Consider the following 24,133-nt stretch of genomic DNA (forward strand, 5'->3'; position numbering starts at 1 on the left):
GGCTGGGGAACACTGATAGGCTCGGAAGCACAAGCTGACGGGATGAGGAGGAGAGGGGGGCTGGTGGGAAATGGCTGACTGGCAGATGGGAACGGCTGGGAACAGGGCAGGGTCTGGAGAGCTGATGGATGACGATCTGGGAGGATGATGGAGGAGGGAAGAGCCATAATCTCATGTCAGGCAAGGTGCTGGAGTGTGATGATATGGGAAACAGCGATGAAGCAGCAAGCGGTAATTGAGGGGGATGGAGGTGGGGAGGGAGTGAGAGGGATGGCCCAGGGGAAAGCACTACAGAGCCCAGTGCAGGGCTCAGGGGGTGGGATCTGCATGGAGGAGTGCACAGCACCAGGCAGGGCAGCACCTGTCCCTTTACATGGATGCTTCCTTAGGCAGGTGCCTTTCCCAGGGTGCTGCTGCCCCTTGGGCTTGCAGGACCAGCAGCCTGTCCTCACTGTCCTATCTCTTTTCTAGCTTAGTGGTGGCACCAAGGAGCTTTGCTGGGAGAGGCCAGCCTGGTCCCCACCACATGGAGTGGCTGGTGCCCAAGTTGGGTTGCTCAGTGTTCCACCTGATCAGAGCTGCTTCTTTCAGAGAGAGCCACAACAGATAAGGTTGCCTGCACTGATAACCAGGTCCACAATGTTCCCATGTAGGCATTCCACCCTGGCTGCTCTGTGTGCATGAATGCCTCGTTGCTCTGATGACACGGGGCTGTGCTCCAGAGCCCACACTCCCTACCTCTGCACCGTGAGCCCCAGGAGCAGAGCTCTCATTCTAGTTCTCACTGTCATTGGGAAGTTCTCAGTGGCCACAAAGTGCAGTGTGTGACAACTCTGAAGTGCCCAGGTGGCCATGGATTTATTAGGATATTATCCTACTAGTGCTGCAAATGGCGTCATCTGTCTTCTAAACTTTGCACTTTATTTCAGGGAGAAAATTTAGTATATCCAGGCAATATGCTGTAGTTTTAGCATATGATAAAGCCCTGCTGGGAAGTGTACTTTTATTGATTTTGTTATTAAAGTGCCACTGGAATAAATTTGCTCATTTGAATGAAATGTCTTATTATCTGGATCGTTACAGGCACATGATGAAACCTCTGGAGAGGCTGGAGCTACCCACTGCCTGGTGATGGGAGCTGAGACGGGGCAGCTGACAGGGACCCACACCTGCCATCCTCTTCACCCCAGGCTGGTCACCCTGAGACCCTCAGCACCTACCTAAATCCACAGGGAAACTCTGCTTAGAAACCTCAGGATGGGAACAAAGCACAGTGGTGGGGGACACTGTGTTTCAGTCAAGGTTTGTATTGTTCCTCTGATCCTTTGCTCAGGTAAGGATGTTTTTCAAGAGAATTGAGGGAAAACCTCTTTCACGGGAAAATATTTCTTTACTACCACCAGTAGTGGGGGTGGATTGGGAAATGAACCATTCCACATTACACTGGGACCTGACTGCACAGCCCATGCTTCCCAGTTAAAATTTGAATTGTCTTGAATACTGCAGATTATGGAAAACAAGAAAAAGGCCTAGTAAAATTTATGGGTTTTAATCATAAACCAATAGAATCACAGTAAACCTATCATAACTGTGCAGATACAGATCCAGGAAAAAGAGAGGAAAGCAATAGGCCTGCTTTTCCTGAGGGAGCCAGGGCAAGGGAGAGGGGGAGCAGGGCTGCTCTCCCAGCCATGTCCTCCAGGGCATTGAGCCCCTGCATCTCAAATCCCTTCTCTGCTACCATGTCCTGTAAAAACCTGGTAGAAGGCATTGCACTGCCCAGACCCTGCCCTGTCTCATGGAAAACCAGCTGGGCAGGGCTGGAGAGCATGTGGGGAGTGAGGAAGGGGGAGGTGGGGAAAGGAGGGGGGGGGGGGGAAGGAGAAAGGAGAAAAGGAATCAAAGCCCAAAGGTCTTTTTCCCTCCATGCCACTGTGCTGCTCGGCGTGGTGGGAGCACGATGAGATCCCTGACAGGGGAGGAGAGAGGCAGAGACTGGGGGAGAAACCTGTGTGTGGAAGGGACTTTGGGAAGCACAGCTGTGGTAGAGAGAGAAGAGCTCTTGAAAGAGAGAAATGGCAGGAGAGCAAGGGAGAAGCACAGAAGGCAGAAAATATAAAAAAAAAAAAAGAGAGAGAGTGATAAGGAGGAAAAAAGGGAGGGAGTAAAATATTGGCTTTGAAGGAGAGATAAGAGAGAGAGGGCAGTTAGTGAGAGAAGGAGTAAAATTAAGTGTGATAAGGCCTGATAGAAGCAGAGGAAGGCAGCAAGCCCAGGCAGAGAGCCCAGGGGCTGCAGGCAGAGAACCCAGGGGCTGCAGGCAGGGAGCTGGGGGGCTGCAGGTCTTTTGTGCTGCTCTATGTGCCTCTGGTGATCCATGGAGAGGAGCCAAGAGGGTACAGGGGTTGATGAGGAGGGTCAGGGAGTTGGTGGGTATAAATGTCTGTCCCACAGGGTGCTTATAAAGCTGCTCCTGCCTGGGAGGCAGAGGGGAGAGCTGACACCTGCCAGCCATGGGCCATGGCAGGGGAGGGACATGTGGAGCTGGTGGGGAGGGAAGGGCCTGGGGCAGGTGATGTTCTCAGGTAGGAAGTGCTGATGAATCCCTCACCCTCCTCCCTGCTGCAGCCCCATGCACGCTGCCGGTCATGGAGATCCCCATGGGGCTCCCAGTCTGGGAAGCAGAGGAGGTAAGGCATGTTTGCCCTCCATGCCCTAAACACATCTCTTCCTGGGTTTTTTGCTACCTCTTTTAAGCTCTTTTATAAAGTGCTTTGTATTTATCCTTATTCAAAAGAAACAAGTGGAAAGTGCTGTCTGGTTCTGACACAGGGGCCACGGTTCCCTGAAGAACAGTGCTGGAACCCAGCCTCTGATTAAACTGCAATAGAAACAGACTGTAAATCTCAACAAAGGAGAGAAAGAGGGTTTATTCTTTGGACCTGTCTTTTTTCTCATCTTTACCAGCCATGAAAATGGCTGAGCTGAGTTACTGGCCACTCTGAGACGCTTTTCTTCTGCTCCATCCATCTGCTTCAATCACACGGTGACCGGAAAAAAAAATTAGCCAGTTCACAAAGCATCAAAGATTAAAGAAATCAGTGTGGGTAACAAAGTGTGTGGCAGGCAGCAGTGCCACAGAGTGTGGGGCACACTTGCTAATGTGGGATTTGAGCTGCAGCTTGGATGTAGGGCAGCAGTGTGGCCTCATCCAGGAGGGTTTGGGGCAGCAGAAGCGATGGGGCTGGGGACATATGTGGGGCTGAGTGGCAGGGCTGGGCTGGGAAAAATGCTGAGACGTTCCATGGAAAAGAAATCATTTCCCCCTCCCCTTTTGTTTTTCTCAAGCTTTTTTTGACAGTGAAAGACTTGATTTCCCTCTTTGATTGCTGGGGCCCTGTATTGTACTGCAAATACCTCACTGGACTTGGCTATTAGTATTCCTTTAAATCTATGTGTGTTGAATTAACTGTTTTCATTACAGCATTAAAAGGGATAACTGGAGCCAACTAAGTAAGCAGCTCTTTTGGACAATCAGTGTCCAGGGTCATGGAGACCCCCCCCTTCACCTCTCTGCTGTCTCCTGAACCACTGGTTGTCTGTCCTGGTAACCAGGCTCAGACTGAGATTTCTGTTCCCAATGTGCTTGCTCAGCTGTGCTCAGCTTGGCATCGTCCTCCGAGGGCTGAGACCTCTGTGCATCCCTCCCTGCCTCTCCTGGGGGAGCACTACTCCCAGCCTCTGCACTGGGATCTGCAGTCCCTGGAGCGTGCCTTGCCTTCAACTTCATCCTTTTTGTTTGTACCTTATTCGTTTGTGGTTTCGTGTTTAGCTCGCTGAAAATGTTGGTTAAACACTGGTGGGAGGGGAAGCTCATAAAGAGCATTTTGCTTTGGCTATCTTAAAAAGCAAAGCAAAAGCAAAAGGCTTTTAGAAAATGTTTTTGTTTCAAAGTTATAAAGGAAAGCTGGGTTAGAGATGAGAAAAGAACAAATCAATGCTTGTGAAACCTGCTGTGGGGAAAGAAACACAAGATCTTTTGTTTGAAGATGAACAGAAAGCTGAAACCAGCAAAAATTTCCCCCCTCCCCACCTGCACAGATGCTTCAGGTTGGTTCTTCTAGATTGGCACACTGCTGGAAAAAAAGCAAATTCATTCTTTTCTCTGTTGGGGCTCCAGGTTCCTGTTGCTTACATGTTATCATCTTGTAGTGACTTTGATCCCCGAAGACTCCTTAGGTGCTTTACAAATCAGGCATGCAAATCTTGGCTCATCTGCCTCAGAGATGCCACCAGGGCTGGCTGAGCCAGGAGGCTGCTGGTCAGTGTGGTGCCACCCTCCCAGTAGCAGCTGGGAAGGATGGGAAGCACCTGCTCATTCAGTAAGGCTTATAAAAGCTTCTAGTGGCCATATCACCACCATTTGCAGGGATGTTTTGTGCTTCCAGCTGTGGAACCCCAGTGACCAATTTAACCCCCATTTCTCCCTCTTCCTTGAGGAGATGAGATGATCTTTGAGGTCCCTTCCAACCCAACCCATTCTATGGTTCTGTGAGACAGCACAGACCTTCCAGACCTCCTGATCCAAGTCCCAGAGATGAGCAAAGGTGGGTTGCTGCCGATGACCAGACCCCACAGTGATGGGCACACTGGAGCCAGATCAGGGCAGACAGTGTGTTACAGCCTGTGCCTGTTGTCTGGCTCAGCCTGTGTGTCCGTTTATTGACCTATGCAATTTTATTTTTTTTCAGACAAAGTCTCCTGTGAGCCTGGAAGCTGAATTCCCTTCGATGTACCTGAGGGTGCTTGAGGGTCTGGCTGCCAGCGATCAGGTCCCAAAACCACTGTGAGAGGCATCGCAGGCAGGTGGGGAGCAGCACTGGAGCTCCTCTGTGATGGGCTCTGCATCCATCTCCCAACACAAAGGGCTGGAAAACTCAGCCCTGCTCCATTGCTGCTTATGGACATCAGTGTCACGGCCCTGCTCTCCGGGTTCTGGGGACGGGCAGGGGAACTGGCTATAAAACCACAACTGGTCCTTGGGAAGAAAAGTCAACACTCCTCTGGGTGCCATGCAGGGCCTAGGACACTGCAGGAGGTGCATTTGGTGTTGCTGGGAGACTCACCCTGGCCTGGGGCTGCTCTTGGCAAGGCGTCTGGGAAGTGCCTCTGTGGTGAGAAAGTGAGCGCTTGCCAGGTACAGAACTGGACAGATCAAGAAGTCAAGATTTTGCATTCCAACTATCTATAGGAAATAGGGTTTTTTATTATTTCAAGTTTTCATAAAAATCCATAATTATTGAAATCAAAGTTACAGAAGAAAGTTCGTAACTTTTTATTGATTTTATTTCTTTTTACTTTCTTTTTCCCCCCCACCCTGTTGTTTTTCCCCCTCTCAGAGTTATATCTGACACTAGAGTCCATCAGACAAAGTCCTTACAAACACAGGAGTCCTGAAGACATCGGATGAATGTTTTCCTGGTATAAAGAAGAAGAAGAGGAGAAAGAGGTGGTGACAGTGTGGGTGCAGTGGGCTTGGACAAGGGGCGGAGGGCATGGTGGAAGGAGAGAGGTCGGTATGTTTGTAGCACTGTTTGTTAATTATTTTTTTATTTGTTCATTTTTTTCTTTAAAAAAACCCAACAAAACAACACCATTATTATTTGCAAATTGTTGCCTGGCTAAATCATTTTCATATTGAACTTGCGCGGCGCGTCGGCAGAGCTGATGCCCGCGTCAGACTTCCGTGGCACGTACTCGATTTCAATATTGTGCTTGGTGTTGCCTTTCCCCCGGCTCCACAGGAAGAGGAGCACCAGACAGAAGAGCACGACACCCAGGAAGGAGATGAAGCCCATGGTGGTGGCGATGATGAGAGTCTTGATGTCAAAGGGGAAAGGCACGGTGGCGCGCGTGCTGTTGGCATCGCTCTCGTTGGGCTGGTTGGAGATGAATGCAAAGGTCTTGTTGGGCTGGTGGGGCCAGTCCGGGGAGTAGCTGCGCACGTGCAGGTGGGCCAGCATGGTGTCGTTGCCACCCGCGTTGCTGGCGATGCATAGGTAGGTGCCATTGTCCTGGATCTGGGCGTAGCGCACCTCCAGCGTGCCGTCAGGGAAGACAGTGAGCCGCCCGTTGGTTTTGGTAGAGATGAGGTGCTTCCGGGGGGAGAGCCACATGATGGTGGGCGGCGGGTCCCCATCTGCCCGGCAGACAAAGTGAACCGTGTGGCCTTCGTCCACGAAGATCTGCTGAGGTTTGCGGTCCCGTATCCGTGCTCGGCGGCAGGTGAAGTAGTTGGGCAGGAGGACGTCAGGGAAGTCTTTGAACTCCTTGCCCTGGACGAACTCAGGGGTGGAGCAGGTGGGCTGCTGCTTGTTGAAGTTCAACCTCCATCGCCGCCGGAAAACCCAGAGCAGCCGACAGTCGCAGGCTAAGGGGTTGTTGTCGAGGATGAGCGTCTCCAGGTTGCCCACCGAATGGAAAGCTGACTCCTCCAGGGTGGTCAGCAGGTTCCCTGACACATTCAGGATGCGCAGGTAATTGAGGCCACGGAAGGCGAAGGGCTCAACTGTGGTGAGCTGCCCTCCCACCAGCTGGATCTCCTGGAGCCTGAGCAGATCGTGGAGCATTGAGCCCTCGATGGTGACGATGGGATTGTAGGACAGGTTCAGGAATCGGAGGTAAACCAAGTGCCTCACTGACACATACGGGATGGACGTCAGGTTGCAGTGGGTGATGGACAAGGAGGTCAGGTTCAACCCGTAGAGGCAGTTGGATGTCATAGTATCCAGGTAGGGCCAGTGTGAGATCTCGAGGACCTTGAGCCGGTACAGCCTCTTGAATGAGTAATCCCGGATGGTGTTGATGTTCAGATGGCGCAGCCGCAGCACGATCAAGCCGTGAAGGTGAGACAGTGCCTCCGTGGGGATGGAGGTTAGGTTGCATTTCTCCAGGGTCAGCTGCTCCAGGCTGTTGAGGCCACTGAAGGCCCGGTGGGAGATGTAGACAAGGTCGTTGTCCCCCACCTCCAAAGACTTCAGGTTGTACAAGTCCTGGAACATGTAGTCTAGGAGGATCACAATTTTGTTCTCACTAATGTCTAGCTTGGTAAGGTTGCTGAGTCCAGTAAACACCCCCAAGGGGATCAGCTTGAGTCTGTTACTCCTGAGCCCCAGCGTCCTGAGGTTGAAGAGGTTGTTGAAAGCCCCAGGTTCAATGGCACTGATAATGTTCTCGTTTAGCTCTAGCTCCTCCAGGTGAGGGTAGTTGGCAAATTCATCCTGGTTGAGTGTCTTGATGCGGTTCTTGCCCAAGTCCAGCAGCCTGGTCTCGGTCGGGATCCCTTCTGGCACAACCATGAACCGCTTCCGGTGGCACAGGACAGCGCGCTCCTGGGCAGAGCACTCGCAGCGCGGCGGGCAGCCCGTGGCGGAGCCGGACAGGATGGATCCCAGCATCAGGAGGAGAATCGGCTGCCAGCAGGCCAGGATTGGGCTGCGCATACTCGCCTCCCCAGCTACCATCCTATCTCTCACCTGCAGGTAACAGGGGGGAGAGAAACAGCGAGGGGGACATGAGCAAAAGATGGGCACGGCCACAGCGAAAGGTTTTACTGTCCTGGCAGAGATGACAGTAAGGGGAAAGGCATGGCCAATGCAGAGCAGAGGTTCTAATTTTCCAGCTGAAATCCAGCCCTTTGGCTACAAGACCATCTCTCCTCCCCACCCCCCGACTTTCCACTTGCTGACTGAACGTGCACGGACTTCTGAGTGGAAAGCCTTGAGGAATCTGTGTCAGACAGCTTCCTTGGCTTCTTAAAAAAAAATAATTTAATATGAAACACATCTATCTACATCCTATTTTAAGCTCTTGAAATTATTCCGTTCCCTGTAGATGGAGCCTGAATATAAAGGCTGCTTTGCAAACACAGAGTAGCTGAGCACGGGATCGAACATCTGGGGGAACCCCACTTGGGGTCGGCCATGGCGACACCTCCGTGGGCACTCACCCCCTTCCTCTGTGCTCCCCCGTGGGCAGAGCAGCCGCTCTCCATGTGTGCCCTCAGGGCCAGTCCCTTGCCTCCTACCATACCAGGCTGCAAGGGCAGACCCACACCATCCCCCCTGAGACACAGCAACTGGTCAGACACTGTCTACAGAGTGTACTGGAGCCTGAACTCAGGTCCGGGGGTCTGCAGGACATGGGGAGACTGCCTGGTCTCATCTGGGAAAGACCCAGCCTCCTGCTGCCATCCCTGGGGAGGGCTGGGAGACCTCCCTGGGGAGTTCATGGTCTGGATTGTGCCCCAGCCCAGAGCCCTCCCAGCCCACTGGCAGGCAGAACCAGACGCTCCGTCACGCTGCCTCTGTTGCATTTATTTCCTTATTCAAGCTATTGTGAGGAATCAAATCACATTAATATTCTATATTAGATCTAAGTCTACTCCAGCCCATGTTTATATCTATTGTTATGTTACTCTCTGCACTGCTCCCACTAATGCTATTTATGGCTATCGCTGAACACACCCAATCCATTACTTCCACTGGCTCCATTTGTATCCATCACTGTATATCCTGTACATTACTTTCCCTGCTCAGCACTATTTATGGGGTTGGTACATGTTCTGTGCATTCCTGTTATTGCATCTGCTCATATTCAGCATTTCATACAGATATATGACCCAAGGATAACTTTTGTTCCCCAAAAATTATTCAAAATTTCTTTGCACGATGCAAGGATGGAAGATGATGGACTGGCCATAAAAATGTCCACCAGCACCATCTGGGAAACCACTAGCCTTGGCACAATGGGCTGTGAGGACCTGGAGTCCCCACAGAAACCCTCTGTGGTTTCCTCCCAGTTCGCTCTCCTACTCCATCCCTTTTCCCCGCTCTCTCTGCAGTGGGGCTGCTCACTTGGGACCACACTGAGCACATCACCTGCAAAGTGAAGAGGTGCAGGGGTGGGAGCTGATCCCACCAGCTCCCCTGGCAGTGGTGCCGAGGTCCCTCCTGCTGGCCCCAGGCCAGCACGTCCCAGTCCGGTGGAAACATTTTCAGTGGGATTGCTTGGGTCTGGGCCAGGCTGCAAAGAGTCATTTGCTGTGTACTTACAATCCATCATCTCCCATGTCATCACCTCCCCGGTGCTGGGCAGCTGTACAGAGACAAGTGGGGCTGCTGCTACTGTCGAAATGCCACTGGGGTGGGGTTGGGGCCAGGGCCCGCTGTGGGGATGTGCAGGTGCCATGGAGCCAGGATGGCACCCTGGTTGGCACATGGATTTGCTCCTTAGCCTCATGCTGCAGCCCCAGCTGCCAGGGGGTCCCTGGGCCTCCTCTCCCTGTGGCCAGGAGCTTCTCAGGGCACTGCTCTTCCACCCGCTTGTAAACGTGCCCTGGGTCCCGCAGCCCCCATCAGCCTGTGTTCCTCAGAAACCAATTCCTGTTCCTCGCAGCCGTGGTGAGAGAGCCATCAAAGACAGCAAAACACGGCGTGCAAAACAAAATACAGTCTGAGGGGCTTAATTATAGCAGGGCTGAAACCACTCAGCTCATTAGTGTGCCAGGCACTGGCCTTATTTGGCTGTGTGCTGGGCCAAAACCTCTGCTCTGCCTGCACGTGCCACTGTGTGCTGGTCCCCGCTGGGCATGGGGAAGGGGGAGAGCTGAGTTCTGCCACAGATCCTGCATCCCAAGCTCCCCTGGGCCCAATCCTGTCTCTCCACCAGCAGGAATGGGATCGCACCTCCGGCACCTTTGGTTCATTGCTGTCATCCCTGCTCTGGCCTCGGCAGAGCCCAGGCTGTGTGGTGTTGATGAGTACAATATAAGCAAAGAGGCGGCGGATGAATGAAGCAGAATCTGTGAGGTGTTACCGAGGAGCACAGCCCGACTGCGCAGAATTAAAGTCTAGACACACCTCACATGTTATTAGTTCTCAGCTAAATTTAAATCCGTGATAAATACAATCCCCGACAAAAACATCCGTAATCTTAATAGCCAGAGTCACAGAAGAGCTCTGGGAGAAAGACAATAAATAAGCCGGAAAATTCTGAGCTGAGATGAGCTTTAAATCACTTCTGGTTCCCATTTACCTCTGCCTGATTTGGAGAGGAATAGTTGTGCCTCAAGGTGAGGTGGATATTAAGAGATGCCCTTCTAAAAATGACTGAAAGTGTGATTTTTATGTGAGCTGTGGGTCAGCAGCCCATGTGTGCCTTTACAGCCTCCTGCACTGGGGCTGTAGGTGGGGGCTGCAGCTGCCTTGAAGGGCTTGGGTGACTGTGGGGACAGGGCTTGGTGTCACTGGGGGAGAGGCAGTAGTGGCCCCTCCCAATTGCCACCTGCAAGAAGGGCTTTCCACAAACCCCTCCCAGTTACTCCGAGGAGGCCCCTGAAACATGTCCAAGCACCCCTCCAGGGTGCCAGCCGTGGCCCCAGCACGAGCTGCCAGGCAGGAGCAGGCCGTGACCGTGATGCACGGCCCAGCCTGGGAGAGCTGCAGCCCTCTGGCACGAGCACGGCTCTCCTTCCTCACACACAAAAAAAGAATCGATAAAAAAAGCAGCAGCTGCCAGACTCACTGCCTTTGGGCAACGAGCAAACCCAGCACAGAACTCATGCTCAGAGCCATGGCAGCCACTGACCCTTGTCTTCACCACCTGCTGCCCAGGGCTGAGGGCTCCAAAGTACAGTCCCTTCCCCCAGGAAGGTGCTGGACTCAGCCAAGAGGCGCAGATGGACGCACTGGAGTGCACTGCCTTGGTGCTAAATACAGCAGGACCTGCTGAGTGTCTCTGGCTGGGCTCAGCACTGGGAGGAAAGATACTATTCTGGGCCCGTGCCTGGAAATGCAGCCCGGGGCTGGGCTGGAGCACTGACATGGGTGGGGTTCGCTCCCCTGTGAGGCACAGGCTGCCCTGGTGTGGGAGGCACGGCCCCGGGAAAACCAAAACTGGGTGATGACCCAAAAGGGAGCCCAGGCTTTGCCCCTGGGTGTGCTCCTGAGGATGCCCCAAGGGCTGGGCAGCTGCCTGGCCATGCCCACCACTGTCACCACTGTCCCTGGGCTGTCCCCTGCTCACCGCCCTCGGAGCAGGGTCGGTGCTCCCTGGCACTGAGCGATCTGCTGCACTGACAGCAAGTGAGCGGCAAAAATGCCTGAGTCAGCTCTAAGCCCACCTGGCAGCCATAAATTACCGTGCAGGAGATGTTCACCCTTGAACCAGATGCTTCTGAGAGCATCGAGCGACAACAGGCAATTTAGGACAAAGGGAGCCATATCCCAGCAGGGAGGGGGGAAGCCTGCAGTGTTCTGGGGGCTCAGTGTCCCCACCCCGTCCGTCCCTGCAGGAGCTGACCTGGTGCTCCCAGCTCCACACAGGAGTGAGCCAGACCCCAGCAGTGCTGAGCATCCTCACTGGGCTACAGTGTAGGTGTGGGTCCAGCCATGGGCTCACCCCCATCTCTGCCCTGATGGCTTCATACAAAGCCAATGACACACAACTCTCAGAGTCCATGCTCTCATCTCCTCTACGCTGCTCCAGCTAAATCAAATTTTATTGAACTCGACTACATTTTAGAGATAAAGACTCCAGGTTTACAAATAAATATTTAACAACCTTTCCTGCTGCTAAAAGAGTTTCTTATCCAGACCCCGGGCTCTGCACTAAGTGTTCCTGTAGCTATCTGCAAAGCGGCAAAACAAAGGGAGCAGCTTTAATTTGCCAAACACGTTCGTGCCCATTTCCTCCTCTCTCCATCATTCCCCTGTGTCCAGCGCACATTTATGGGCCCTTTTTATTTGTCTCCCTCTTCTCCTCATCCCATCTGCTCCACCTCCTCCTCTTTTCCCACCCAGTCCCCTGAGTGCAGGCATTGGCAGTAGCTGCCCTTTTCCCGACTGCCCAGGCATGGGCAACAATGGGTAGGACCATCAGGCAGATCCTGGGATTACTCTGCTCCATCTGGGTGAGAAGAAACCAAAGAGGGAGAGCATGAAGTGAGCCCTGAACGCTGCCAGGGCTGGCTGGTGGGCACAGGGCTGGCTGGTGGGGGCATGAAAACACTGCCACAGTGCAGAGGGTTGTCCTGTGTCCTGGCCTGTCCCCAAATGCTCCAGAAGCAGCACAGGAGGGTGAAAGAATGGGGGAGAAACAGGCAGAAGATGAGAAGGACCTCTCAGGGTGGTGGGGACACACGAGCAAGTCGTGCAAGGCAGAGAACCATGGCTGGTAAGCCAGAGAGGAGACCACCCCCAGCCCCACCAGCTGCCCAGGCTCACTGCTCCCCTCGCCCACAGGAAGGCATAGCTCTCTAGCTGGGAGCTCTTGCTCAGCCTCTTGAAGTATCTGCTTTCAGCTGCTCTGAGGCGGGAGCCTGGAATAGGTGTGCTGCAACCTGATCTGTTCTGGCAGTTGCTTTGAGGCTGGAAAGGAGCATGAAGAAATATTGAAGATGCAAATCCCCTTCCGGCACTGACACTGCCCAGCTGGCACCACATCCCAGACATGGCTGGCCCATGGGACTGCCCTGCAAAGGCATTTCCTCATGGAAACAGGCTCTGCCATCCAAAGCATGGTGTCCCCAGCACCACAGTAAGTCAGGGAGACACCAAGCCAAAGGGAAAGAAGAGCAGGAAAAAAAGGAAGGGGATGCCCAGGTGAGGAGAAGGGCTCTAACATGGGCTGAGGGGCTGGGATGCTGTAAAAGGGAATCTTTGGCCCAGCTGTCCACTGGTTTAGCTCTGGGCTGTGGATCTCCCTGATCCCATGCAGGGACTGATATGTACAGCAGGGGGGCAACTGGCAGAGGCCCAGAGGCAACCTGGAGAGTGGCTTTCAGGCTCAGCAGGCGAGTTATTGAAGCAATGGAAAGGAGGTCCCAGTTGTCTCTGCAGGATGCTGAAGCTCAGGACAGTTTTTGCTGTTTCTTGCTGTGATCACATCTGTGCAAGAGCTGCTCACCCTCCTCACACCTTTGCTCCTTCGTTTTGAACATCTCTTCTCTCTTGCTGCACATGCTTCAGCGCCCCATCAGCAAAGAAATCATCCTGACAAGGGATCAATAAGTAATTGTGAAGGCAGTTGTGGATGCCGGTGGTGTAAAGCCCTGAGCCAGCACGAGATAACGAGGAGGATGAGGGTGCAGCACAGTGGGGAGCTGGGGCTCATGGCCAGCCATGCTCCTCCCCTACTCATGGGCAGAGGTGGCTGGGACATGGACTGGCCGCTGCTGCCACAGCCACGGCCAGGGGATGGTTCAGTGCTTCCCAGGTCAGGTGAGCCTGGAGGAGGCTCTTTTTTTCCTGCTTGTGAGCCAGAGAGCAGGAGAGTTGTGTTTGCCAGGGGAATAGCTCCCATGGATTGGCCTTGGGACTCCAGCACCGGAGATTTTTAGGGCTGGATCAGCAGGAGAGAGCTGGAGACTGGTGGGTGCTGGGGAGGACATGCACCAGCTAGCTGAATGGGGCTTCTCCTTTTTCTTTCTTTATTTCAGCAGATTTCCTTGGGATTCCCATCTCTGTGGATGTGGGCTGGGTCCCAAGGATGTTTTAGGTGCTCACTGAAGGAACCCAGCTCAGCAGGCACTCTGATCAGTGAGCATTGTGTAAAGGAGGCTCCAGCATAGCATGAGGGTCTCTAGATGGTTCTTCTTCCCTGTCTGTGAGAAAGGTGAGAAAAGGGGATGGAAAACCCCCAGGCTCTTCTTAGGGCTATGGAAACACTTGAATTGAAGAGGTGAAAGAAAGTCCAATGAGTGTCTGCTGGGGGAACCACCAGGTCACAATGACATTGCAAAGGCATCTCCTGTGCTTTGCCCTGATGTGCCCATGACCCAAATGCCTCCTGTGCTTCCTTGAGCTGCCTTGAAGCACCCCAAGCAGTCCCAGCACCAGTGAGGGCCCTGCAGAGGGCCCTACCTGGGCAGCAGCAGTGGGTTTGGGGCTGGCACAGCCCAGGCAGGCTGTCCTGCCCGGGAGCTCTGCATGCCCCAGTGCTGCCCCGGTGCTGCTGAATCAGCCAGAGCCCAGCTGCACAGAGCCTGTGCTGGACCCCGTGCCAGTGTCAGGCCAGGACACCACCTGACATGGCACAAAAGCGGCTGCTACAAAGTCACTGCACTGCCAGAGTGCCCCTTCTCCGGGTCAGGAGCAGATGGCATCGCTGTATGGGCTTGCCTTGATGGCTGGTCTGGTGACAGGGGCTTCCCGCTCCCCCAGCCCAGGCTCCAGCCCCCGCAGATGGTCCCTGGGCTGTGGCCAGTGCCAGTGTCTGGCTCTGCCAGGCTGAGACACTGCTCCTGCCCACCCACAAACCACACCTGGGGGCACCAGGAAGGGCAAACTGCACCCTCCCACTGCTTCCAGCCCTTCCCCTCCAGCCACCAGCCTCTGCCCAAAGGCGTCCCATGGCTCTGCAGCTCCCCAGAGCTCTGCTCAGTGCCCAGGGCAGGGCTGGGGCACCATCAACTCCAGCAGCAGAAAGGCAGGACCAGAAGCAGAGATGTGGGAACCCCCCAGTGCCTCCTGCCCTCTTTTACCCAGAGCTGCCTAAGCAGGACAGCAAATGCCAAACCAGCCCAACACCCTGGTCCCACAAGCCATCAGGGGACAGTGCTGAGGCTTTGGGATGTGACCCCTCTAACTGCCACCAGTCCAAGCCCCTCTGTCCCTACTGCATCCCTGCCACTGCTCAAGGGTGGAAACCCCAGATCAAAGTCCCAAAGGCAAGGGAACAGCAAGCCCAGGGGCCGGTTGCATTCCTTATGTTTAACTGAAGCTCAGACTGTACTTACAGCACAACTCAGCTTTCCAGGCCACATCCCCTGAACGCCCCTGCAACCAGCGCAGAATACCAAGTACAAGGGCTGCTCCAGAGCACTGTGTCTCCCCCTGGAAACCTTTGGGATAGTGGCAAGACAACTTCAAAGGACATACAGTGTCAGCTTCGCTGACCTCAGGGAAACCTGTTGATTTACCTCCCTTTAGGACCCGCCCTGATATTTTTATACTGCTGCCTAAAATAAGCGGCCTTGGAAGCCTTTGAGAGAGGCTGAGTGCAGCCCAGACCAGCAGAGATGGCTCTGGGATCTCCCACTGGTGGGACAAGCAGCACTGGGCAGTAAGGCAATGTGTGTGCCATGCTGCCAGGGCACCCAGCCCCGTGAGCGCCCGTGGCATCAGCAGAGCTGTCCTCCCTCCATATCCCGTGGGGACACAGGGCAGAGGGGGGACCAGGCTCACACAGGAGTGTGGCTGTGTCTCAAGGCGCTGCAAGAGATGGAAGCCCCAGTTCTCTCCATCCACTCCTTCCCACAAGCCAGGTCTCTCTCTTTCTCTCTCTCCCCCTCGCAGTTATTATTAAGTTTTGTTCACATAATCACAAATTTAGCGCCGCAGGAATTTCCAGAGAGAGAGAAGTGGAGAAAAAAGGGAGGCAAAGAAAGCATGAGCGATGGCAAACACGGAGAGGAGATTCCTCTTCCCAGCCTGGCTTTCTCTGGGCTGGTTTTACATGTATAATTTCTTTTTCTCTTTCCCCCTTTCTCACTTGTTTGATTTTTGCATTATTTATGGCTTGTCTTCAGGGCCTGTATTTGCTGTTATTGTTTCATTCAACAATAAAATGGATTAGATAAAAACAACAGACTGTGCTGAGGTGCAGCTGAACCTGCCTGTCCTGCAGCCAGCTGAACCCACGGAACCGGGAAGAGCGGGCGAGGGACTGGCAGCCCTTCCCAGCACAAACCCCTGCAGGAAGGGAGGTGCTGTGGGATATGGCCTGAGCAGGATTTGGGCTCCAGGTGCTGCCAGCCCTGCTGATACAAATCCTTGGCAGGTACAGGGCTCTGCAAAGCACAGTCAGTTTAATCCCCAGGAGAAGGGGTGTCGACGCGCTGGCAGACTCATCTGTGCCTCAGCCTTTTCTGCCTTCCAGCACCCACTGAGCCTGTGGGCATGGAAAAAAAGAGGGATGCCGTAGGGATGGAGTGGCTCCCCACTGCCCTCAACAGAGGGCAGCTTTGGGGGTGGGTTTGCAGCGTTTTGCTCAAGCTGAAACCGATTCTTTCTGCCCCTTCCTCCTCTCCCAGTGCTGTGAATAATAACATGGAGCCTGCACCCTGAGAACAAAAGTAATCACAGGGAAATACAGTGCATCGGAATGCAATCGGAAATGCAAGGCCAGGGCTTCCATTTCCCTTACCTTCTGTAAGGCTTCCCATTGAAAAGGATAAACAGACTGAGCACAAATCAGTTTAATGGCAGCACCTAATGGCAGCGCAATTTCATGTTTCCCAGAGCGAACTGCACCTCAGGCCTAAGCAGCAGGCTGGCTCTGTGGGAAGGCCACCACATAGCACAGCCCCAGACAAGTGCTGGGGGTCCCCAGGGCCCCCCTGGACTGGCTGCCCTCAGCAGCAGCACTGAAATAGCTGGTTCACCGGGGCACAAGAGGGGCTGGTGTCCCTCTCCAGCCTTGGGGATGCCCATGGGCTGTTGCATGCCCGACTCCCAAAAGAAAAGAGGTGTCCCTGTGGGTGTCCCTCACACCCCTGAGGTCCTCGAACCCACTGGGAGCCTGTGGAGTGCTGTGCCTTGCTCTGTGGTACAGCACACAACCCACTGGCCAGGGGAGCCACAGGACAGTCCTCCCCATAATGACCTCGGTGGGGAAAGGCTGGGTTCAGGAATGGGAGGGAGAGGTTTGGCTGCTGGAAGGTAAGAAGCGCCTCCAGAGTTCTCGAGCTTCGCTCGCCACCCCCAGGTTGCCTCTGAGGTCTAAATCAGTTGTTTCCCATTTCACACTTGACATCTCAAATCCAAACAAAGAGCTGAAAGAATAGATCACGTCAAAATATTTCTGCTTCTCCCTCCTACGAGAATTCCCCATCAGAGACCAATCCAATTAAGGTGCTGGTTATGAAATTAACCATAATTACTAGAGTGATATTTAATGTTTTGCATTCTGATGAAGAAACAGAATGGAAATGACAAAAAAAATAATAATTGTGGGTCCTACTGAGATAACTAAGAGCAATTTAGGCTGGGGAGGGAACGGGCTGCCAGGGGAACAAGGGATCTGTGGGGTGGCAGGGGCTGAGCTGTGTCATGGACACTCATCCCAGGGACCCCACAGCCTCAAGGGCTGGGCTGGGTGCTCATGGGCACTTCCCTCAGGGAGCCATGGCCAGCCTGTCCCCCTGAGTAGGGGTCAGCCCAGCCTGATGGCTGCCACAGGTATTTTGCTATTTGAGCATCCCTGGGACAATGTTAAGACCACAGGACCCATGTCCCAGGAGGCACAGCCCAGTCCTGTACCTCCTGACCCTGTCCCTGCTTCCTGTGGGGACTCTCTGGCTCATCCACAGGACTGTCCCCAGCTCAGGACACAGATCCCAGCCCTGGGACAAAGGACAAAAGTGCTTCAGTGGGCAAAGCCTTTGGTCTCTGCTCCTCTGGAGCCCAGGAGAGGCATGTCCATGTGTGGACACGTGTCCACTGCAGGATGCCATCACAGTGACTGGCTAGCTGGCTTACAGAGATACGTGAATAAAATGATGGAAAAAAACATGCAGGATGGTTAAACAGAACTGTTTCTGTGCTTAACCATGAGAATGATCAAAACCAAGCTCCCCAGCCCCTGCAAGAGGGATGCTGACCTGCTGCCCCACCTGATTTGTGCTCAGATAGGAGATGCTGTTTGGATGGGGTACAGGATGTGGAGGGCAAGAGATGGTGGCCAAGATGTTGGCAAGGCCAGAGGGAGGACTGAGATGCTGGTGGAGCTCATGGCAGGGCTCCCCCCAACATGGCCACGCTGCTGTCAATGCACCAATACACTCCACACATCCCAGGGCACGGCAGGGCCCAGAGGGGTCCCGTTAGTCACTCCTGATTGCTGCTGCTGAAAGGAGGGAATCACATGGTTGCTGGGCTCCTGCTGGGCAATCTCCCCACTGTCCCCCCTTCCTGAGCCAGACAGAGTAACCTGCTGCCCTCAGGGATGGAGGAAGCTGTCCAGGCTAAAGAGGAGATGAGGCTCTTGGAGGCATTTATCATCATTTATTCAATTGCCTGGGTCAAGCTGACAATTAACGCTGCTCAGACACGGCCACCTCTGTGACCTGGCTTTCTCCTGGCTCACAGAGACAAGAGGGCAGAGGCCACACTGTGCTGCTGACAGGGAAAGCACTGAGAAGGGGGGACTATGGTGGTGTTTGTCCCCTACCCCAAGCCAGCCCTGTCCCCAGATACCCCTTTCTCTCTCCGTATCACACGTGCCCTGACATTGTCCAACAGGCTGCAGGTTCAAACAGCCACCAACACTGGCTGTGGGTAAGGCATGTACCCAGGCAGGGTCACAGGGAGCTGGGACACATGGCAGAGGCACAGGGACCTCTCTCCCTGCAGCCATTCCCTGCCATAAGCTCCAGTTTTTACTCACCTGGATAGAGAGAGAGAAAGGAGGAAAAACTGACTCAGAAGGAAATTGAGGCCACAGCCTTCTGTTGCTTTCTCCATTTGTTTTTCTTGGGTTGTTTGATTTGAGTTAAGCATTTGTAGCCCTTTTCTCTCTCATCCCAGCCCTCCCTGCTACCTGACAAGCTCTCCTGGCTCTTTTTCCACCAAAGGCCATCCCTGCTCATGCCAGGATGAACTCTGCTTGGGGTTCAGCAGAGAATGGAGCAGAGCTGCTGACTCAGTGCATGGTGTGTGCTGGAAAGATGGGCAAACCCTCGCCCTCACCAAGCCATGCCTCAACCTGCACCGCTGGCTGTGCCCTCTGAACCACCAGCAGGGTGGGCACTGGTGAGTGTGGGGACACTGAGTTCACATCAGTCTGGACCAGGGCAGGAGAGTCCATATGAGCCAGTGGCACCACTGACATCCATATCAGGGCCAGCACGCAGCTCAAGGGCCCACAAGCCCAAGGACTGGCAGGACTTGGCTCAGGTGATGCAGAAAAGTGTCTTTCCAGCAGTTTTCACACCTGAAGCTTCACAACAGAGTTGGTGGAGATGTGTTTTCCGCACGGACGTTCGCAGAGATGTGCCCATTTCCAACCCTGCCTCGAGGGGATGGGGTCCCACCGCCAGCCCTGACACTGGTGTCACCCCACAGCTCTCACAGCAGCAGCCAGCAGTCGTCCAACACACCTCATCAAACCCCAAGAGGTTCTGTTGTGTTTTATAATTCAACAACTGTAATTACACTACAATCGTGATGTTATTATAAAGTCATTTATCAATCCCTGAAATAAAACCTCAAGTTGGAGGATTTTATACTTGTTACATACACGGAGCAGCACAAACTTCAGCAGCACTACAGTGGCTGTGTTAAGCAGGACACTAAAGGAACCAGAAGTCCTTCAGTGATGCTGTTAACCTTCCAGTGATAGGAAACAGTGGTAATTAGAGGTATCAGAGAGTAATTACGTTACAGGTGTAGAGTAACTGCAGCACATTACAGTGTTACAGCAGTATAGCCATTTGTTTAGTAATTAAGCCCTCCACAAAAAGGCCTGGAAAACCTGATTCTTCCCCAGGAGCTGTAAACTCAGCTCCACTGTCTCCCCCAGTCGCTTCCTGCCCATCCTGTGAGACCCAGCGAGGGCTGGGGCTGCCTGAGCACTGGTGTGGGCAGCTGCTATTGTGAAAACCATCTGCAGGAAGACGTGGAGGCTTTAGCCCAGGGACACATTTCTCTCTCAGCCTTGCTCATCAGCTGAGAGCTGCGGAGACCCCCTCTCCTTCATGGCATTCAGTGATCCAGTGATTCAGCCAACGGGATTCAGGAAGGAGCCAGGAGCAGCAGGTGAGAAGGCACTGTCAACCCAGACATCTCAACTCCCTGAGTCCCAGCCCACTCTGCTGGGATGGTCAGAGAGCTGAGTGGGGCTTCAGCAGGAGCCAAGGGCCCAGGGGAATGGACAAGGAGGAAGGTGGAGGAAGAAAGGTTTGGGCAGTGATGCTGGCGTGGGGCTGGGATAGACGCCGTTGGGATGAGCATGGGCTGGGATATCTGGTGATGGGCTGGGAATAACTGCTTTGGGGTGGGGTTGGGCTGGGAATAACTGCTTTGGGGTGGGGTTGGGCTGGGATAGCTGTGGTGAGCTGGGGATGGGCTGGAATAGCTGCTGTTGGGTGGGGATGGGCTGGGCAACCCTAGTACAGTCCATACAGCCCCCATGCCAGGGGGGATGGCGGGAGGCACGGCCACACTGCTGCTTCACAGCAGTCTCTGGCAGGCATGAAGGTCAGGTCAGGGCTGCTGCAAGTGGCAGAGCAGCCAGGAGAGCGTTAAGACTGGCAGGAAGGCTGGGATGGGGCTCTGGAAGGGATATCATTGCAGAGCCAGAGCCGGGCTCTGGAAGGTGGTTCAGAGGAAGGGGAGATGGAGGGAGAAGGACATCCATGGAGTGGGGCTGTTCCTGGGAATCCCTGGACTGCTCTGCCCCATGCTCCCCCCTCGAGCCGAGATCCCGGAGAGCAGCAGGGCTGTCACACCGATCCCCTGCTGCGGGGAGAGTCGCTCGGTGGAAAGGGCGTTTGCTGGGAAGGACCGTGGATGCCGACTGCTGGGCTGGCAGCTGGGGTAGGGACAGGTGGAGAGAGGCAGCAGAGCCTCAGCGACGCCAGCCAGCCCAAGCAGACCCGATCCGACCAGTGCCCACGCTCACCCACTATCCCTCCCTCCTCATGCAAATCACTTTCACGGCACCATCACTCCGATTCTTTCTCAGAGGTGGCACATCCAGCACCTGGAGCGAGCCGTGCCTCTACCCTTCACTTGGGCTATTTATACATCCAAGGCGCAAGGTGAAAAATCCAATAACCTACACACGGTATCGGAGAGCAACAAGCTCTGGCACTGCCCGGGAGGGCTCCCAGATCCCTTCTGCCAGCAGGCTCCTGGTCATCCTCGAAATCCACACTTGCCCTGCGAAGCCCCTTTAACATTAACCCCTTCTTTTTTCTGCCAGACACAAACTGAGGGCTGAGCCCACGCCGGCAGCTTAACCCTGTCCAGCATCTCAAATTCTCTGGGCTGGCTCCTGGCTCCGGGGCGTGGGGCTGAGCCCAGACAGGGGGACCCTTCAGTGCCCCTAGAGCCCTCCCGGAGCCTGAGCTATCTGGCAGTAACTCCCCACGGCGCTGACTCACTTAATTCCAGGACTGGGGGGGGCAGGTGACGGCCAGGTGAGCCCCTGCCCCGAAAAATATCCCCCCACTCCCCGCCCCACGCCATGGCTCCTGCCTCCAGCCTGGTCGCTCAGGGCTGGAGAGCTCTCCCTGCCCGTCTTTAACCCTTAGTGCCTCTGTCTTGGGGATGGACAGAAGGACGATTCCTCCTCTTAAGTTAAACCTTGTTGGCAGGGTACATCCAGCTCGAGGCTGATCCCTGCTTCCCAGCCCGTCCTGGCAGGCAGCGTTCTCCCGGCTATCGATACCCTACCTGAACATGGCATCTGCTCCAGGCCGGCCAATTCACCTGGGAACTACGGGGAGAGGAGGGAGATGCTCCCCATCAAGATGCAGCCCCAGCCCCTCGCTGGGATCCCGGCCCCGCACCCCGGCCCCGCCTGGCTCGGAGCTCCCGCAGGGGCTGCGCCGAGGCTGCGGGAACGGTGCGGGGGTGCGGGAAAGAGATGGCCAGAAGGAAGTGCCCGGGCAGAGCGGGGCGGGGAGGCGGCAGATCCGCATCGTCGGGGCTGGAGGGCGGCAGCGCCCAGGACACACGGCCTCCCCCGGACCCCTACACAGTCCCAGGGGCACGCACCAAGTTCCCAGCCCCGCGCCCCCCGCACCGGCGCGGGTCCGGCCCCGGGGCAGCGCCGTCCCGGGGCCACGGAGCCCCCCCAGCTTCCCGCTCCGCCGGTCCCGCCAGCCCGGGTGCCCCGCTCCGGTCCCCCGCCCCGCTTACCCGCATCTCATCCTCGCCGGCGATCTCCTTCGGTCAGAAATGGCATCTCCCCCGGCCCCCCCGCCAAACCTCCACCTGCAGTAGCGCAGCTCCCCCTCTCCGCAGCGACAACACGAGCGGCGGCGCTCCCGGGGCCGGGCCGCCCCCCAGCCCCGCGCCCGGGGGAGGGAGGGAGGGAGGGAGGGCCGGGCACGGGGCCCCGCCGGGGCCGCCCTAGGGCCGCACGGCCGGCGGCTGCCTGCCCTCCGCGCCCGGGCGGCCGGCGGCGCTGCGGGGCGGCGGCATCGCCCCCGCGGGCGGGCGGGCGGCTGGCTCGGCCCGGGCTCCGCACGCCCGCTCCGCCGGCCGGGTCTGCCGCGGCGGGGCCGGGCTGGGCGCTGCCGGCCCCCGCCTCCCCTCCGGGAGGAGCCGCCGGCGGGCGCGGGGCGGTGCGCGGAGCGGCGGGCACGGCAGCGGCGGCCGCGGCCGGTCCCTCCTCCCGCCGCCGCCCCCGCTCCGCGCGGGGGGTGCGGGTCCCCGGGGCTGCGGGGCGGGGGGAGCGAGGCTGGATCCCCCGCAAACCGGAGCCGCTCGGTGGCTGGTGGCCCCCGCAGCCCCCGCCCCGCCGCCGGCGGTGCAGCCTCGCTGCCCGCAGAGGACGGACCGGCGGAGCACCGCCCGTCACCGTCGCGTCGGTGCCCAGCCCTGCCCGCCGAAAGGACGATGCCAGGCTACCCTGGGGATTCCGGAGGGTCCGTCCTACATCAGCTGTCTCAGTACAGTGTTTTGCTCCTCTTTTTTCACCGTCCCCTCACCCCGGCACATGAGAGGGAAGAGGCGACACGGGGTGGGCGAACACTTTGAGGACTGATCTGGGACCTGATGATCCCAATGGCCCCCGCAGAGGCTCAGTACATGCTGAGCTGGTGGCATCTCATTCAGGACTAAGTGCACGACTTCCCAAGTGCTGCCCACCATTTCACCCCTTCCATAATGGACACTCTTTGTCCAGCAGCATTAGATTTGCCCAGCACTGGCTCTTCCAGCTGAGGCTGATTCTCTATCAGTAATGGACACAGACTTTGCTTCTAATGTGCACTTTCCCCTCCTGCTTCCTCTTGGCAGGGCTCTCCTGGGGTGCTTCCTGCTCTGTCCTGCTTCTACCCAGCTGTCCCTGGCTCCCAGCCAAGGTGGACCCAAGGCACGAGCACCAGGACCCTCTCCACTGGCACAACCTGGGACCAGGAGTCCCTTCATTGGATCCCGTGCACTGCATCCCATGTGCCTTCCCTTGGACAGCTCTTTCAGCCGGTGGGAGCTTTTGAGAAAGGCGCTGGCTTGGCCTTCTTCCACCAACCATTTAGCCATGCCCAGGGGTGGAGATTCCCATGCAGAGCATCCCTCTGGGCAGGCCTCCCTTCCTCCCTCCTGCGAAAGCAGAGCAGTTCACTTGCCCCAGGCTTCTCCTGTGCGATGGCTGCCCCTGTGGGGAGGCCAGTGGACAGCACATCGAGCTGAGCCAAATGCCCCACGTGCCTGCTGTGCAGCACAGGGGTGGCCTTCCAAGCTCACGTCCTTGCAGTGGGCGACAAGCAAGCCCTGGGCAGCACGAGCCCCTCCTGGCACTCAGGCAGAGGCTGCTGCCTCCCTGGAGCCCTGTTATCCTCCTGCTTGGCACAGGCAAGCTTCTGAGCGGAGCAGGAATAAACAAAGGGTGAGCTTGCCAGCTGAGGGCTGAATCACTCCAGCTCTCTGCTCCTGCTCCTGCCCACTCCTAGACTCCCATAGGTGCAGACTCTGGCTTGGCTGGGAGAGTGGGTGCCCATCAGGTGTTTAGCCCTGCATGGGCTTGGGCATAGGGTCCTTGTGGCACAAAACAGAGGGGGTGAGAATGCGTGTGTGAGTGCACACACTCTGCTCCTGCCATCAGGGAAACACAACCTGGCCCCTCTCAGCGGTCCCCTCAGACCTTCACTCAGTGTGGATCGATTCCTCTTATTATTATGGCTATGGCAGGGATGCCATCGATGTTAATAGCACTTCACAAATACAGACAAAGCCGGCAATCTGAATGCAGCCAGGAAAAACAAACAGAGGAGGACAAAGGACGGGCTAAGAGCCGTTTTTAATGCTTCCCCCCCACCGTTAAAGCCCCACGCAGGGCACAGCATATTCAATAATAACACTCTGGAGTAATTCCTGGCATTGTCTGGTGTGAGAGAGGGGAA

The 24,133-nt window shown here is 55.7% G+C and overlaps 1 protein-coding gene across 2 annotated transcripts in view; it reads right to left on the bottom strand.

Moving 5' to 3' along the window:
* Window positions 1-5,311: 5,311 nt before the first annotated feature.
* The window catches only part of LINGO1 (leucine rich repeat and Ig domain containing 1), a 140,093-nt gene continuing 121,271 nt past the window's right edge, over window positions 5,312-24,133 (bottom strand). Inside the window, exons 1-2 of one of the 2 annotated variants that reach the window (XM_051770358.1) lie at window positions 21,927-22,063; window positions 5,312-7,535 (exon numbers count right to left, since the gene is read on the bottom strand). In XM_051770358.1, coding sequence (XP_051626318.1) covers window positions 5,682-7,535; window positions 21,927-21,932 — 1,860 coding nt within the window. In that variant the 5' untranslated portion in view covers window positions 21,933-22,063 and the 3' untranslated portion in view covers window positions 5,312-5,681. Of the gene's footprint in view, window positions 7,536-21,926; window positions 22,064-24,133 lie in introns of those variants that run through there. The other variant, XM_051770359.1, reaches the window with a different exon arrangement.

The sequence above is a fragment of the Manacus candei genome, unplaced genomic scaffold (genome assembly GCF_025592945.1).
Source record: "Manacus candei isolate 608988 ecotype Guabito, Panama unplaced genomic scaffold, ASM2559294v1 h1tg000119l, whole genome shotgun sequence".
Lineage (NCBI taxonomy): Eukaryota > Metazoa > Chordata > Aves > Passeriformes > Pipridae > Manacus > Manacus candei.